Consider the following 14,231-nt stretch of genomic DNA (forward strand, 5'->3'; position numbering starts at 1 on the left):
TGTTATCACCCCATCCGTACTAGAGTCCTAACTTCCCACCTTGGAAAAATATTTAACCCACGAAATCACAGGAAACTCAAATAGTTTTCGAACAGACAGATGATGGTACACTATCCCTTCCCTCCCCGGTATCAAACATCTGACAGAAGGGTACTGTCCAGTTGCTAGGCTGTCAAGCATGCATATTTTCAAACTTTTTCTTGAGGTATTAAGCCTCCACAACTTCTGCAGCATCTGTATCCAGTTCTGAACCAAACCTGACTTAGAGCACAGACTGGGAGCGACCACTTTACCTTCCGAAAAATCAATCAGTCCCAGCAAATGAAGCAGCTTCAGAGATGCACATATAATCACAACAATACCCACTGTTTGCAGTCCTTCAGACTCCCACTCGAGAGTCAACATCCTCCCAGGCGGCAGAGCATCCCAGCCTCTGGACCCCTTTGGAGCGGAGGGAGTTAATTAGAAAATCCAAGCAACGTCTTTGCTTGGAACAAAGACTTGCCAGGGGGGAAAGCGAGCAGCTCCTCGCAGATGCACGGTGCAGAGCAGGCGGCCCCCGGAGGGAGGACAGACCTCGGCTGAAGTCCAGCCTCTCATGCTGGTCCTGGCATTTGCCTGGTGGGGCTCCCCCCGAAACCACAGCCCCCTGTCTTCTTGACTCTGCGCTGCAGCCAGCGAATTCTTCGACCTCAGAGCTGCGAGGGAAACATCTGTTGGAGAACTGGTGACTTTTCCGTGTCCGTGGAAAGAAGGGACACTCCCAGGAAACTTGCCTTAGAGAGCACTGCGGCGCTCCACGCGTTGGCGACGCGAGGCTGGGCAGGGCTGCCTGAGCGCTAGTTTGCTGCCTGGGAAGCTTGTGAATGCCCCCCTTTTGCCTTCGCAGCTGCTCTCCCCTCCCCGAGCAAGCTCAGGGAGGACAGCTAAGCCCTCTCTCTGGATGCTAGGAAAAATCGGTTCTGTGGCTGGTGCCTACAGCCACTTTCAGAAAGCCCCCTGGAAACCCGTGGGCAGCTTTTCTAGCCAGATACACAATTCAGTGGCTTGGTCAACTGGGAGCATCCAAGCCGCCCCCACACCCAATGGGGCTGCTCTAGCCCTGGCTGATACATCTCAGCATAATTAGGGAGATTGAGTCCTTATGTTTGCAAACATAAATCCAGGGTGGGGCAAAGCAATGCCTTGTAAGAGCACTGATTTTCAGCAACTGCCTCCTGGACAGCGGGTCCCACTGTCATCCTTTAAAAGTCATGCTTCAGCCTCTCTCCAAACCGAGTTCTACTAACTTCTCTGATGATAAAAATCACCCCCAAGGTGCTTGTTAAAAACACTCTCTTATATAGTCAGGTTCAGAGGATTCGAGAGTTAGTGCCGTTGAACAAGAAGCCCAGGTGATTCTTACCACGGGAATGGTGGGAGGCGCTCTCGCCAAGGATCCCATCAGGTGTTCTGCTCTTCCAAACCACGCTAAGCAGCTGAAGCAACTGTGTGGGACTGATCGCCAACTCAGAATCTCACTGGCATAATCATTGTGCTGGTAATCTCCATTCCACCCAAGTCTGCCCCAACAAAGGTGGTGAAGAATATCATCTAAGAGCCCATGATGAAATATAAGGGCTTATGAATAATATCTCAGCCCCCCAGGGTCCTATCCAGTCTCTGCTATGTTTTTGCTGTGTGATTTTCTGCAAGATGCTTAACCTCTCTGAATATGGTTCCTGTTCTGTGAAGTAGAGATTATAATGGTTCATCTAAAGCTCTTCCTTTAAAGGGTTGTTGTGGGAATTACATATGGTCATTCTGAGAGCTAATACTTACTGAGCATTTACCATGTGCTAGTCAAAAGTATAGTGATTTATCAGCAATAAAGTCATCCCCAGAGCTCTATGTAGTAGGTACTATGCTCATCCTCACTTTACAAAATGAGGAAACTGGAGCATAAAGTGGTTAACTACCTTGCCAAAGCTGTGGACACATTACCTGAGAGGCAACAAGCATTCATTCATTTCTTCAGTTATTCACTGACATTTATTCTGCTTCTATGAGCGATGAATAGTCTATGAAAGATGAGATGGCAAATAATGTCCCTGCCCACACTTTGAGTGCTTACAGTTCATTAAGGGAGGCAGCTATGAAATAGAGTGTGATCAATAAATGCACCAGCCCTCGAATAGATGTCTCTGTTGGAAAAAGTGGAGCAAAAAGGAAGCAGAAGCCACCTCCACCTGGGGAAGAGTGGGTGGTGGGAACAAATAAGAGATAGTCATCAATAATGGTGTCTTTTACCATTATTACATTAAATTACCCATAAGCTTTGGTGCAGGTAGACCTGGGTTAAATCCTGGTTCTGTCACTTGCTAAGTGTGTGATCTTGGGAAAACAACTTCAGCTTTTAGTCTCAGTTTTCTTAGTTCAAAATGGGAATACTACTGCCTTCTTTTCATGGTTGATATGAGAATTAAATGAGACCTACGGAGAGCTGAGCCAGCCCCATGCTCAGCACATGGGAGTTGGGTGATTATGACAGAAGTGCCAACTTGGAAGTGCCAACTCTTCAGAGGCTCCAAGGGGTTTCCATGGATGAAGCAATTTTGCTCTTCCCCAGCTCTGCCCTTCCACTTGTGCTCCCTGGTCTAGTCTCTTTCCCATGAAGACTTTCCTGATCACCCAAGCCCATAGGGATATTTTTCTCCTCTGGGCAGCAGGAATGTAGTTGGGCCACCAAGTTGGCCCTTACAATGCAGTGCTTTTCATTTTGGATAATATGTTTATAGAAGATATCTTTCTGTCTATCCATCCAACCACACATCCATTCAAGTATCTTGTCTCCAGTTGTGTCAGCAGTCAGCAAAGGGGAATTAGATCTCAGAAGTTGATGGAAAAAGAAATGTATTAAGTAAATGTTCTCTGAAATTCCTGCCAACAAAGAAAGTCAAAGGAAAAAAAATTACAGCAATTATTCAAGTCAAGTCAAACATAGCTATGCCTTTTAACCCTACATAATTATAATTGCATATAATTATGTTATAATTAAAGAAAACTAAAGTACAGCAAGGTTAAGTGACTTGCCCAAGGTCACATAACTAGAAAGTAATAAACCCAGAATTCAAATGTTGCTTTATCTGGCTCTCATACTCATGCTTTTCCTTTTATACCACTCAGCAGACTTCAGCAAATATTTGTCAATTGATCTCTTGATTTACAGTTAGTAGTGTTTTGAAATATGCCACATCTCATTTTCCAGGAAAGAAACCCCCACCATCCTGGAAATTCACATGAGGACCCACAGATATAATTTATTTTGCTGAAATTCCAGGCAGGATTTTCCTTCAGGACGATGGCATTCCCAGTGGAGCCCCCACAGACTGACAGTGTTACCTTTCCCACTGTGGCTTGGAGGTCCAGCCCTTCCCTATCTACAGTAGTCATATTTGCTGCCTTGCTTTCCTGAGCTCTTTCTATTAGCTCTGGCTGTAAGATTGACTGTCTCACCCTCAAGGACCATTCTTATGTGTCCCCAAAGCAAGATTTGTAAGGTAACAGTACCCTCCAAAGAGGTCTAGGGAAATGGGGGTGGGGGGACAAGGTTTTTCTAAGGACATTATGATAAAGTAGAGTTGACTACATATTATTTTTAAATGTAACTTCAGATGGTGGTTCAATCATTTTATTTCAGTAACTTGCTATCCCCAACCCTATTCGTTATACTAAAACATTCCCTAGCTTTCTCTCCCCATTCCTACGCTCACCTGTGCTGGTTTGAATATATTATGTCCCCCAAAAGCATATTCTTTAATGCAATCTTGTGGGGGCAGATTGATTCATCTTTTTGATTAGGGTGTGACCTCTTGATTGAATGTATCCATGGCGATTTGGCCCTGCCCATTCAGCATGGGTCTTAATTAATTTACTGGAGTCCTTTAAAAAGAGCCAACATAGGCTGTGATGCTTGCTGGCACTTTGAGATGCCAGCCCAGAGTTTGCCCCAGAGAAGCTAAGAGAGGACAAAATGCCCCAAGAGCAGCTGAGACAGACCTTCGGAGAGATGCTTGGGAGCTAACAGAGATGCTCAGAGATGCTTGGAGTTGCGGACACAAGAACATTTGGAGATGCTAAGCTAAGGATGCACAGGAGCTGAGAGAGGAGCTGAAACACAACCCGGGACCAGTAGTCACCAGCCACATGCCTTCCCAGCTGACAGTGGTGTTCCCGATGCCATAGGCCTTACTTCAGTGAAGGTATCCTCTTGTTGATGCCTTAGTTTGGATGCTTTTATGACCTTAGAACTGTAAATTCATAACCAAATAAACCCCATTTATAAAAGCCAATCCATTTCTAGTATTTTGCTTAACAGCGGCATTAGCAAACCGGAGCATTACCCTTTCCTTTAGATTATAATGGGAATCCAGCAGAAGTCTTTATTTCATACCAAAGGAAAGGAATACCAAAGGAATGTACTAACATTTGTAGCCCACTTACTCTAAACCAAGCACCATACCAGGCATTTTAAAGGTGTTAACTCCACCACAAACCAATGAGTTAAATGTTATGCCCATTTTAAAGAAGAATAGAAACCATGGGGCACTGAGGCTGAGATTAAATTATTTTCACAAAGACACATTAATTAAGTGGCAAAAATATTTATGGAGAATTTACATGTCAGACACTATTCTAAATCTTACAATATTGATTAATTTAACCCTTTCATAATCCCCTGAGATCTATATTTCAAGGAGAAAATTGAAGCTTAAAAATGTTAAGCAATTTGCCTGAGGTCTCGTAGATAGTGCTTGGCATCAGGATTTGAGTGTAGGCAACCTGGCACCCAGTCCTCCACACTTCATCATTCACCACTCCACTCGTGGGCCTCTTTGTACCATGTTGAATGGTTCTTTAACTGGGGCTCTGCTAAGGGACTATGAAGTGAAAATATTGACAGAAACTCTTGGGTAAGTAAAAACTCACCCCAAGGAGGCATGCCCATGCCAATTGACCAGTCAGAGAGGAAGAGGATCAGTGAATTCTTCCACCAATCCACTGGGATCCTTTAATTGCCAATGGGATGTTTTGCCTAAAACCTGAAACTGAGCCTTTACTTCTCTGTATTGTAGTTTCATTTAGACATTTCATAGGGTAATGTTTTCTGGTTAAGAACTATTACACATACTATTGATATTGTGTGAATAAACAAAAGTAGCAAGGTTGACCAAAATGTTAAAGTTATATATCTCTATCTACCTACTGATTGTCTCTCCAAAACCTAAAGATAGGATTGTAATATGTATAGGAATTGTTAAAATTTAAATTTAAAATTTAAAATTTTAATTTTAAGGTTATTGGTCTATATTTGTATAAACCTTTAGGAATCATTTAGTGATCAAATAACGGACACTTTTTTTTTTTTCTAATTTTATAGATCTTTAAAAATGAGGTGCAGAGAGTCAAACTGACTTCTTCAAGGTCACGGGACATGAGAAGCAGATAAAGCAGGCTTTGAAGACCCTAGATTCTCACTCTCCCTGACTTGATAACTGCTGGGTAAACCAGGATGATACAATAATACATTAAGAGAGAAATGAAGTTTTCTAAAAGAAAGTTTTCTGCTCTCAGTTAATAGGAGCTAAGAGAAGCAAACCTTCAGTATGGTTGGCATCATCTGAGACTTTCTCTTGGAGAAAGAAGTCTAATCTACATTTTTAAAAATAAATCAAGAGATGAGGAGAGACATTTCTGGGAACGGTACTGGGCACACTGAAAGGTAGCATTTATGATGGCCCTAGAGTTGGAACGAGGCCTCCTCGGCAGAAGAAAAAAAAACGAGGTTGGATTTTAAGAGGCTTCTTAAAGTTGGGACTTGATAGAACAAATAACAAGGACAAAGTCTCTGGGTGATTGTGGTAGTTTGGACCTGTATGTACCCCAGAAATTCATATTCTTAAAGCTAATCCATCCCTGTGGGTGTGGACCCACTGTAAGTAGGATCTTTGATAAGGTTACTTCAGTTAAGGCGTGGCCCAGAGTGGGTCTTAATCTTCTTATTAGAGTCCTTTATAAATGAGATGAAGAGAGATAGATAGAGAGAGAGTGTGCGCACATCATGGCAGCAAGAAGCTGAAAGCAACGGAACCAGGAAGAGAAGGGAGAGACCAACAGATGCTGCCATGTGACAGAGGAGCCAAAGATGGCCAGTAGCCAGCCTTCAGGAAGAAAGCATCATCTTGATGATGCCTTGATTTAGACATTTTCACAGCCTCAAAACAGTAACTTATAAGCTAATAAATTTCCATTGTTAAAAGCCAATCCATTTTATGGTATCTGCTTTCAGCAGCCTAGCAAACTAAAATAGTGATCCTTAAAGTCTCTTCTAATACTAAGACTTTGTCCCCAAAATGGTGAGGGCTCATAACCCTCAGGTGCCCTCTATTCTACCCTCCCCTTCTACCCCAAGTAATTTACGTCCCTATATTTCGGGCTTTCTCAGTTACTTTGAAAAAGTTCCCTAAGTGTTCTCTTGGTGAACTTCCTGTTCAAACATGGTAGAATTAACTCTATTTTGCTTAGCTGTGGGCTCATTGTGAAAGTTTAGTAAAAGCATCTTGAATGGATTCCTTTAAAATATGCATATGGATATCCATTAAACAATTAATCCTCACAGCTTCTGGTTTGAGTGCCCTTTTAAGTCCATAGGCTGATCAGTAGATTTTCAAATAAAGATTTGTACCTGGGTATGTTGGGGGTTGGCTGGGGTGTTCTACCTTTAGAAGCTTCCAGAAATATTGCAATAAAATATCTTCAAAATAGTTCCAATGTGTCTTATGCCGACAGCATGTGAAGTATGTGATCTTCATAAAACAAATTAGCTGATTATTTGGAAATGCAACTAGAAAACTTTCATAGGTATATAAGCTTTCCCCATGATTTGTGACTTTTTTGCCTGCCCTAATTTCCTTTTCCTGGCTTTTCTGGCCTAAAGAGAGTAGATTCCTTTGTTCATTAAAATAATGCAGCCTGTAACTTCTGGCTCTCATCTCATCCTTCTTCATGTGGTCTCTCTATAAGATACTTACACACACTGGGCTGGCTTTAGGGCAGTGATTCTCAATGAAAACAATAATGATTATCCTTTTCTTTATTATATTATAATTAGCATTCCAATAATGTTGAGCCTTTACCATGTGACGGATGATATGCTGTATGCATTATGTAATTATACTGAATTCTCACAACATTTCAATGGGATAGTTTAAGTGACTTGCCCAAGATTACATACTGGAAGCCAAGATGCTGGGATTTGGAATCAGGCTTTCTCCCTCAAAAGACAATTGTCCTTGTATCTGTGGGGATGTGTTTATCAAAATCACCAGGTTTTTGGTTTTTTTTTTTTTTCTTCACTTTATTTAAATTTTTACTCCACTACACAAAGAGAAACAAAATTTAAAATGAAAATCACTTCCAGAAAGGTAACCCGTGGCTTTAACATCACCTTAGAGTGTAAATATTTAGTACCAATTTCCATCCTGGGAGCAAGATCCAGAGAGCAATGAAAAGAAAGATGATGTAAGGGAAGTGGCTTAGGGAAAAGGGAAAAGGACAAAGAAAAAATGAAGAAGGGAGAAAGGAGAAGTGAGAGAAGAGATAGGCAACCCTCCTTGCAAGTCATTGAGAGCTTTAAAAGTACAAAGGTGAATAGGACCTCTTTTCTGAATTCTAGAGCTCACAGACTACTAGGTAAATGTGACCTAAAACAGGAGTTAAAAGGGAGCTCTAAGAAAAGAGATGAGGAAGCAGTTATTTTTCCCTGAATTTGTATCACAACTGCCTGGTCAACCAGTATCTTGGGCCCTTATTAACTAGGCATGCAGAGTGACTCTTCACTACCACTCTCAGTTTCAAATGACCTTGGAAACATAGCGGGTGGTGTTAAAACCCATCACAAATGGGTCTCCATGGATGTTGAATTAACCAGAACTGAGCTTTAAGCCCTACCTTCTGGATCTATTCCTAGGCCCTGTGGCACCTTCCTGCTCACTCACGCCAAGGCTCTGCCTCCACGGATTTATCACTTAGTCAGCTTGATGCTCTTGGTTCTCATGCATGAAACTCCCAGAGGCTGACTGGAATATTCTCAGAACTGCATTAGCTCCTTTTGTGCACCACAGCAGCACTTTGGGAGACAGAGCACAAAGGCTTAGACTTAAATGCATTTTGAATCTCCAGAGATACTGAACAATGATCTTGATCATGCTTCTTTTCATAAAGAGTTGTCAAGACTATATGGAAAGAATATTTCATACAGTTCTCGTGGTCCTTCTCACATAATACTTCCAAACCCCTCTTGTTCATATTCTTTCTCCCTGCCCCTCCCTCCCCCCTCCCTCAACACACAGACACACAGACACACAGACACACACACACACACACACACACACACACTCAGGATCAATGAGTCTGTGATGAATAGAGTTCATTCTATGCACTTTCCTGCTCAGTGATGGAAAAAGCACAGAGTCTATAAATGTCAGTTCTCTTAAGTGATGGGCCCAGGCCCGGCACCTAGGACTTGTACCCATATTCTGGAACCCTTAGTTGAGAGCTCTTTCCACTGTAGCAGAGAGTTAAGATATTTACAAAATAGCAAAGATCATGTGCCATGGGAGAGAGAGATATCTTTGAGCATGAAGACCAGAAAAAATCCTCAAGGAAGAGATGAAGTGAAGGCTAGGACTAATATTATATGTGTCTGGGTACCATTTATGAATGCTAACTCTTGCTGGTGTGCCACCCAAATTGGACACATCTATGAGTGACTTCCAAGAGCCACTTTAAGCTGGCAGCCACTGAAACTGGTGGCCACACCTGAGTGAACAGATTTTGCAAAAGGGACTAGGCTTGATTTGAAAAAAGAAACAGGCAGAGGAAAACTTTTTCTCCCCACCTCAGCTCCAAAAAGCAGATGTCTAGAAAGGAAATTGTTCCTCTTCTGGACGTTATGTTTTCCCAGAACTCACTGTCAGTCAGTGATCTAGCTAATCTCTGCCGGCAACAGACTGGTTTTCTATCATTACACCCAGATTCCCATAATGCTGAAATCAGCTTGTATTTGTCTCCTGTGGTTGCTGTAACAAATTACCACAAACTTGATAGCTTACAACATTGCAAATTTATTGTCTTCCAGTCCTGGAGGTCAGAAGTCCAAACAGGGTTTCGCTGGGCTACTGCGGTGTTGGCAGCGCTGCATTCCTTTTGTAGGCTCTAGGAGAGAACCTGTCTTCTTGGCTTTTCCAGGCCCTAGAGTCCACCCACAAGCCTTGGCTTGTGGCTCCCTTGCATCTTCAAAGCCAGCAATGGTCAATAGAGTCTTTCTCAGGCAGCATCATTCTGACCCTGACTCTTTCATTTGAAAGGATTATTGTGATTTCATTGGGCCCACCTCAAAAATACTGGATAATCTCACTATTTTAAGTCCTCTGATAAACAACCTTAATTCCACCTGCAACCCTGATTGCCCTTTGGCATGCCACCTAACATATTCATAGATTCCATGGATTAGGCTATGGACATCTTTGAGGGGCCATTATTCTGCCTACCTCAAACTGAAGTAATACGTGAAGTATTTTAAACAGAAAACACACTTTCAAATGAGAAGGGAGCTTGATTACCCTAAGCCAAAACCCTCAAAAATTCTACTTCATTAGGAGAAATCCACTTGAGGTATGTGCGTGTGGATGTATCTAATGGACTGAAAAAAGAACCTTGTTGTTGAAAGGAAAGGACAGCTTTAATTAGCCTTTCTATCTCTCAACTTCCCATCTCCACAGAGAAAAGACTGAAGACAGCACATTTCAAAACATTAAAAAGGAACACCAAACAATTTAGAAGGTTTAAGCTAATGGTCAGTTGGAGGGACATTCTACTTTTATTTTAGTGATCAGAAACAATTAGAAGCAGAGCAGGTGTTTCCTGCATTTCCAGGTCTGAGCTAGGAGTTGTATAGAACCCTCAAGCAGACAGAATGGGGATAATATTCCTCATTCACAGAATTGCTAGGAGGATCACAAAAGATAATGGAGGAAAAGGCATTTCATAAGCAGTGAAAGGGCACTCACATATATTGCTCCAATTACCTGTCCCAAACATCCCAGGAGGCAGAAGACTAGAAATGAACCAGCATCTTCATCTACTGAGGTTTTTATTTTTACTTAAAATGTACAATCTTCTGAACATGAGAAAGTCATAGAGCATGACTTTCAGAAAGACTGTTCAGTGCATTAATTAATAAAAATATGGTAAATGAGAGGCTTTCCTCTTCGAAGATACACATGCTACTTTCTCCTGAGAAGACTGGGTTTAAATGTGCTGCCATCATTGCAAATCAACTCTAACCCTTTCCAAGCATCTCCATGTATCCAGTATATTTTTTGGAGTGTCACATCTATTTGTACTTTCACGGACTTTGTTTCAGTCACTCCTTGGATTGGGGATGTGGTGCTGTTCCCATTTTAAACAGGAGAAAATTGAAGCTATGACAGGTGGCTTTATCTAAGTTAAAACAAACAAACAAAAAAGCAAAACAGTCTTAAAACCTTAAAACTAGAATCTGGCTCCATATCCAGTTTTGTTTTTTGTTTTTGGTGTTCATAAGTTTGTTTCTTCCCTAGCATTTACAGAGAGCTTTTTCTGTGTTGAGTTCTGTGGTAAATGCTTTATATTCATGATTTATAAAATGGGGGTAATAAAAGTGCTTACTCATAGTGTTAGGGAAAACTGATGGGTTAGCACAGCTCAGGAACTCAGACAGTACAGAACATATGGCAAGTGCTCCACTTATAATAGTGGTTATTGTTATTTCTTCACAAGTCAGCTCCCAGGTACTGGCTATTATTATGTCCATTTGACAGATGAAGAAACTGAGGTTCAGAATGATTAAGGCACTTGTTACAAAGCTGGTAGGTGACAGAGCAAGCTAGGAGCCCCACTTTGCTCTGAGAACCTGTCTTCACATGCACGAGCTGGACTCGTGATGCCCCTCAGGACTCTGTTCTTTGTGGCAGAGTCTCTTTCAACCACTCAGTCAATCCTGAGCTTCCAAGGAAAGCAAAGCCTAAACTAATGGAACTGCATAATTGTTTATCTATTTGGAAAGAGCCTCAGGTTTCAGATGCCATAGCTCTGTAACCTCTTCTTTAGCTGAGGACTTTGATTTTCACTTAATTTCCATCTCACTTCATTTATGCATTTATTCATTCATTCCTCCAAAAGTTGACACTGATTATGTGCCATGCAATATGCAAGGAACTGTGAGAAATACAACAAAGAAGCCTTCAGCCTAGAAGGGAAGTAAGTCATGCCCATAAATTATGAAATTCAAGGAACAATATTAGTGTCCGCGAGAAAGTGTGTTGGAAGCCTGGAGGGAGTTCAGAGGAGAGAGAAGAGCAGGAAAGTAAGAGTTTCGGTGGGTCAGGGAATGCTTCTTGGAGTCTGAGTTTGGGCATGAATGATGCTTGAATCACTTCTCCAGTCAATCGGCACGTTCATTGAGTACCCACTCTGTACAGAATACCCAGGCCCCCAAATCCTATCCAATCAACAAATCCTGCTGACTCCACCTCCACAATCTCTGTCCAACCACTTCTCACAAACTCTGCTCATATAATCCTAGGACCAAGCCACCAGGCCACAAACTCCTATCTGATTTTCCTGCTTCCATACACACCTCTGCAGTCTGTAGAGTCTGTGTATTGTTATATAGAAGCCAGTTTAAAGGGCACATTTTTAATGTCACTTCCCTGCTTACAGCCCTTCAATAGCTATCCTTTGAATTGGGGCTAAAATTCAAGCTCCTATCCATGCTTTGGCCCCTCTTTGATCTTGACTCAGACCATTTCATCCTCACCCTCAATCCCAGTGCTCTCAGCACATATTCTTCCCATTCTTTGAGCATATTATTCCTGCCTATGGCCTTTGGGGTTCTTGTTTCCTCTGCTTGGGATGTTCTCCTCACCCCCACCCCAAGGCTTTCTCCTTCTCATCAATCAGTTCTAGAATCAAATGCCATCTTCTCATAGAGGCTTATACTGACCACCCTTACATTTCCTACCAACCTTGCCTCTCTATCAAATTAATGTGTCTTATTTTCTCAATAGCACTCACCAGTCTCCTGAATTTTATCTTATTCACATGTTTGCTAACACATTCATTTCCTGGCTCCTCCCACTTGTATGGATGTTCCAGTATGCAAGCCATTTACTAACCATGTTCATCATACTGTCTCCAGCACCTAGAGAGTGCTTGGCCATTATAGGCTTTCAATAAAATACATGTTGGATGAATGAATGAATGGCAAAAGATGGGGTTCTTCCCCCATGGAGCATATAGTGTCATAGGTGCTATATGATTGTGCCAGTTTGGATGTATTGTGTCCCCCAAATGCCATTATCTTTGTGGTCTTGTGTGGGGCAGAAATTTTGGTGCTGGTTAGATTTGCTTGGAATGTGCCCCACCCAGCTGTGGGTGATAATTTTGATGAGATGTTCCCATGGAGGTGTGGCCCCGCCCATTCGGGGTGGGCCTTGATCAGTGGAGCCATATAAATGAGCTGACTCAAAGAGAGGAAACAGAGTGCAGCTGGGAGTGATGTTTTGAAGAGGAGCAAGCTTGCTAGAGAGGAACGTCCTGGGAGAAAGCCGTTTTGAGGCCGGAGCTTTGGAGCAGACGCCAGCTGCCTTCCTAGCTAACACAGGTTTTCCAGACGCCATTGGCCATCCTCCGGTGAAGGTACCTGATTGCTGAGGTGTTACCTTGGATGCTTTGTGGCCTTAACACTGTAACTGTGTAGTGAAATAAACCCCCTTTTTATAAAAGCCAATCCATCTCTGGTGTTTTGCATTCCGCAGCATTAGCAAACTAGGACAATGATTTTCACAGAAAATATTGGCAGGAGGCTCAAGCATTTGAAACCAGGTGGATTGCAACAGCAATGGGCACAATAAGAGATTAACAAGTAACTTAGCTTAATGTGCAGTGAGTTCAAGAGATAACTCTTCAGAGTGGAAATGTGGAAGAATGATGAGGACCTAATGAACGTTTCTGGGCAGTGGAATGGCATGATCATAATGGTATCCCATTTGCTTCATCTGGTAATAATAAAAACAAAACCAACCACAACAACAAAAGGAAAGAGAAAAGACTGGACAGAGGAAAACCAATGAATAGGCTATGGCAGTGGTCTAATCCAGGGGTCATTTCAGTGGGCAGAAAGAGATGGGGCAGAGACACCAACAAAGATGCAGACATGAACCTGGCAGAACTTGGCAGCCAACATGGAGTAGGGCCAAGGACAGGCAGCATCAAAGGTGATCGGAACTGACTGTGAAACATGGAGATGTATTTGCCAAGATTATCTTGGTTGCAGGCATCATACTCTGGCTCGAAAAGGATGAGCAAGGTGGTTGAAATGTATTGAAAGGATGCTGAGATAACTCAAGAACTTGAAGAAAGGATTGAACGACCAAGACTAGGGGAACGACAGGAAGAGGGCAGCTCTGGGTTTCCCTCATCAGGAGTTTGAAAACCTCTATGTGAAAGAGTTGCCCTTAACAAACCTCATCTCCAGACACACTTGATGATGGCATCTATCCATCTCAAAATTTTCAACTTCAAAAAGAGATTCTGCTTATCCAAGTTATAGTCAGGGAGATAATTCACCTAGTGCAGACAGAGCACTGGGCACCTACTCCTCTGACCTGGGGGTCCTTTTAAGACACAGGTAACTCTTGACTTGCCAGGCAGCTACTCCAAGTTACCATTATGTGAAATCAGAAAGAGTAACGTGTAGAGAGGAGCAGATGATTGAAACCTTGTTAGAATCCTATTTGATAAACCAGCAATGAATCCAGGTAGAGATGTTGAGCTGAAAACTTGAAAAGTGGAACTATACCTTGGGAGAGGGAACAGAGCTGGAATTTAATATCTGAGATTCATTAAGGGAGATATCTAAAGTGACATCTCTGAGGAGAGATGTAGTGAGAGAAAAAAGAGTGAGGAATCAAACCTTCAGGGATAAGAGGAGCAAAATGTGCCTGAAATGTGAGAAAATTCTAAGGAGACCATATACAATGTTTTTATGGCAGTCAAGAGAGGAGAGGGTTTCAAGGAAAGGATGGACCACAGAGTTAAAGGCAGAGACCCTATCATTCTCCCAGCAAAAATGTGGCCCCAGCATCAAT

At 42.3% G+C, this 14,231-nt stretch overlaps 1 protein-coding gene across 7 annotated transcripts in view; it reads right to left on the bottom strand.

Moving 5' to 3' along the window:
- KCNIP4 (potassium voltage-gated channel interacting protein 4) overlaps nucleotides 1-14,231 on the bottom strand; it is a 1,211,769-nt gene that overhangs the window by 254,360 nt on the left and 943,178 nt on the right. Inside the window, exon 1 of one of the 7 annotated variants that reach the window (XM_037829496.1) lies at nucleotides 294-845. The exons of 4 other annotated variants lie outside the window; for them this stretch is intronic. In XM_037829496.1, the coding sequence (XP_037685424.1) occupies nucleotides 294-405 (112 nt within the window). In that variant the 5' untranslated portion in view covers nucleotides 406-845. Of the gene's footprint in view, nucleotides 1-293; nucleotides 846-14,231 lie in introns of those variants that run through there. 2 more of the 7 variants (XM_037829501.1, XM_037829500.1) reach the window with 2 other exon arrangements.

Source organism: Choloepus didactylus, chromosome 3 (genome assembly GCF_015220235.1).
Source record: "Choloepus didactylus isolate mChoDid1 chromosome 3, mChoDid1.pri, whole genome shotgun sequence".
Taxonomy (NCBI): domain Eukaryota; kingdom Metazoa; phylum Chordata; class Mammalia; order Pilosa; family Megalonychidae; genus Choloepus; species Choloepus didactylus.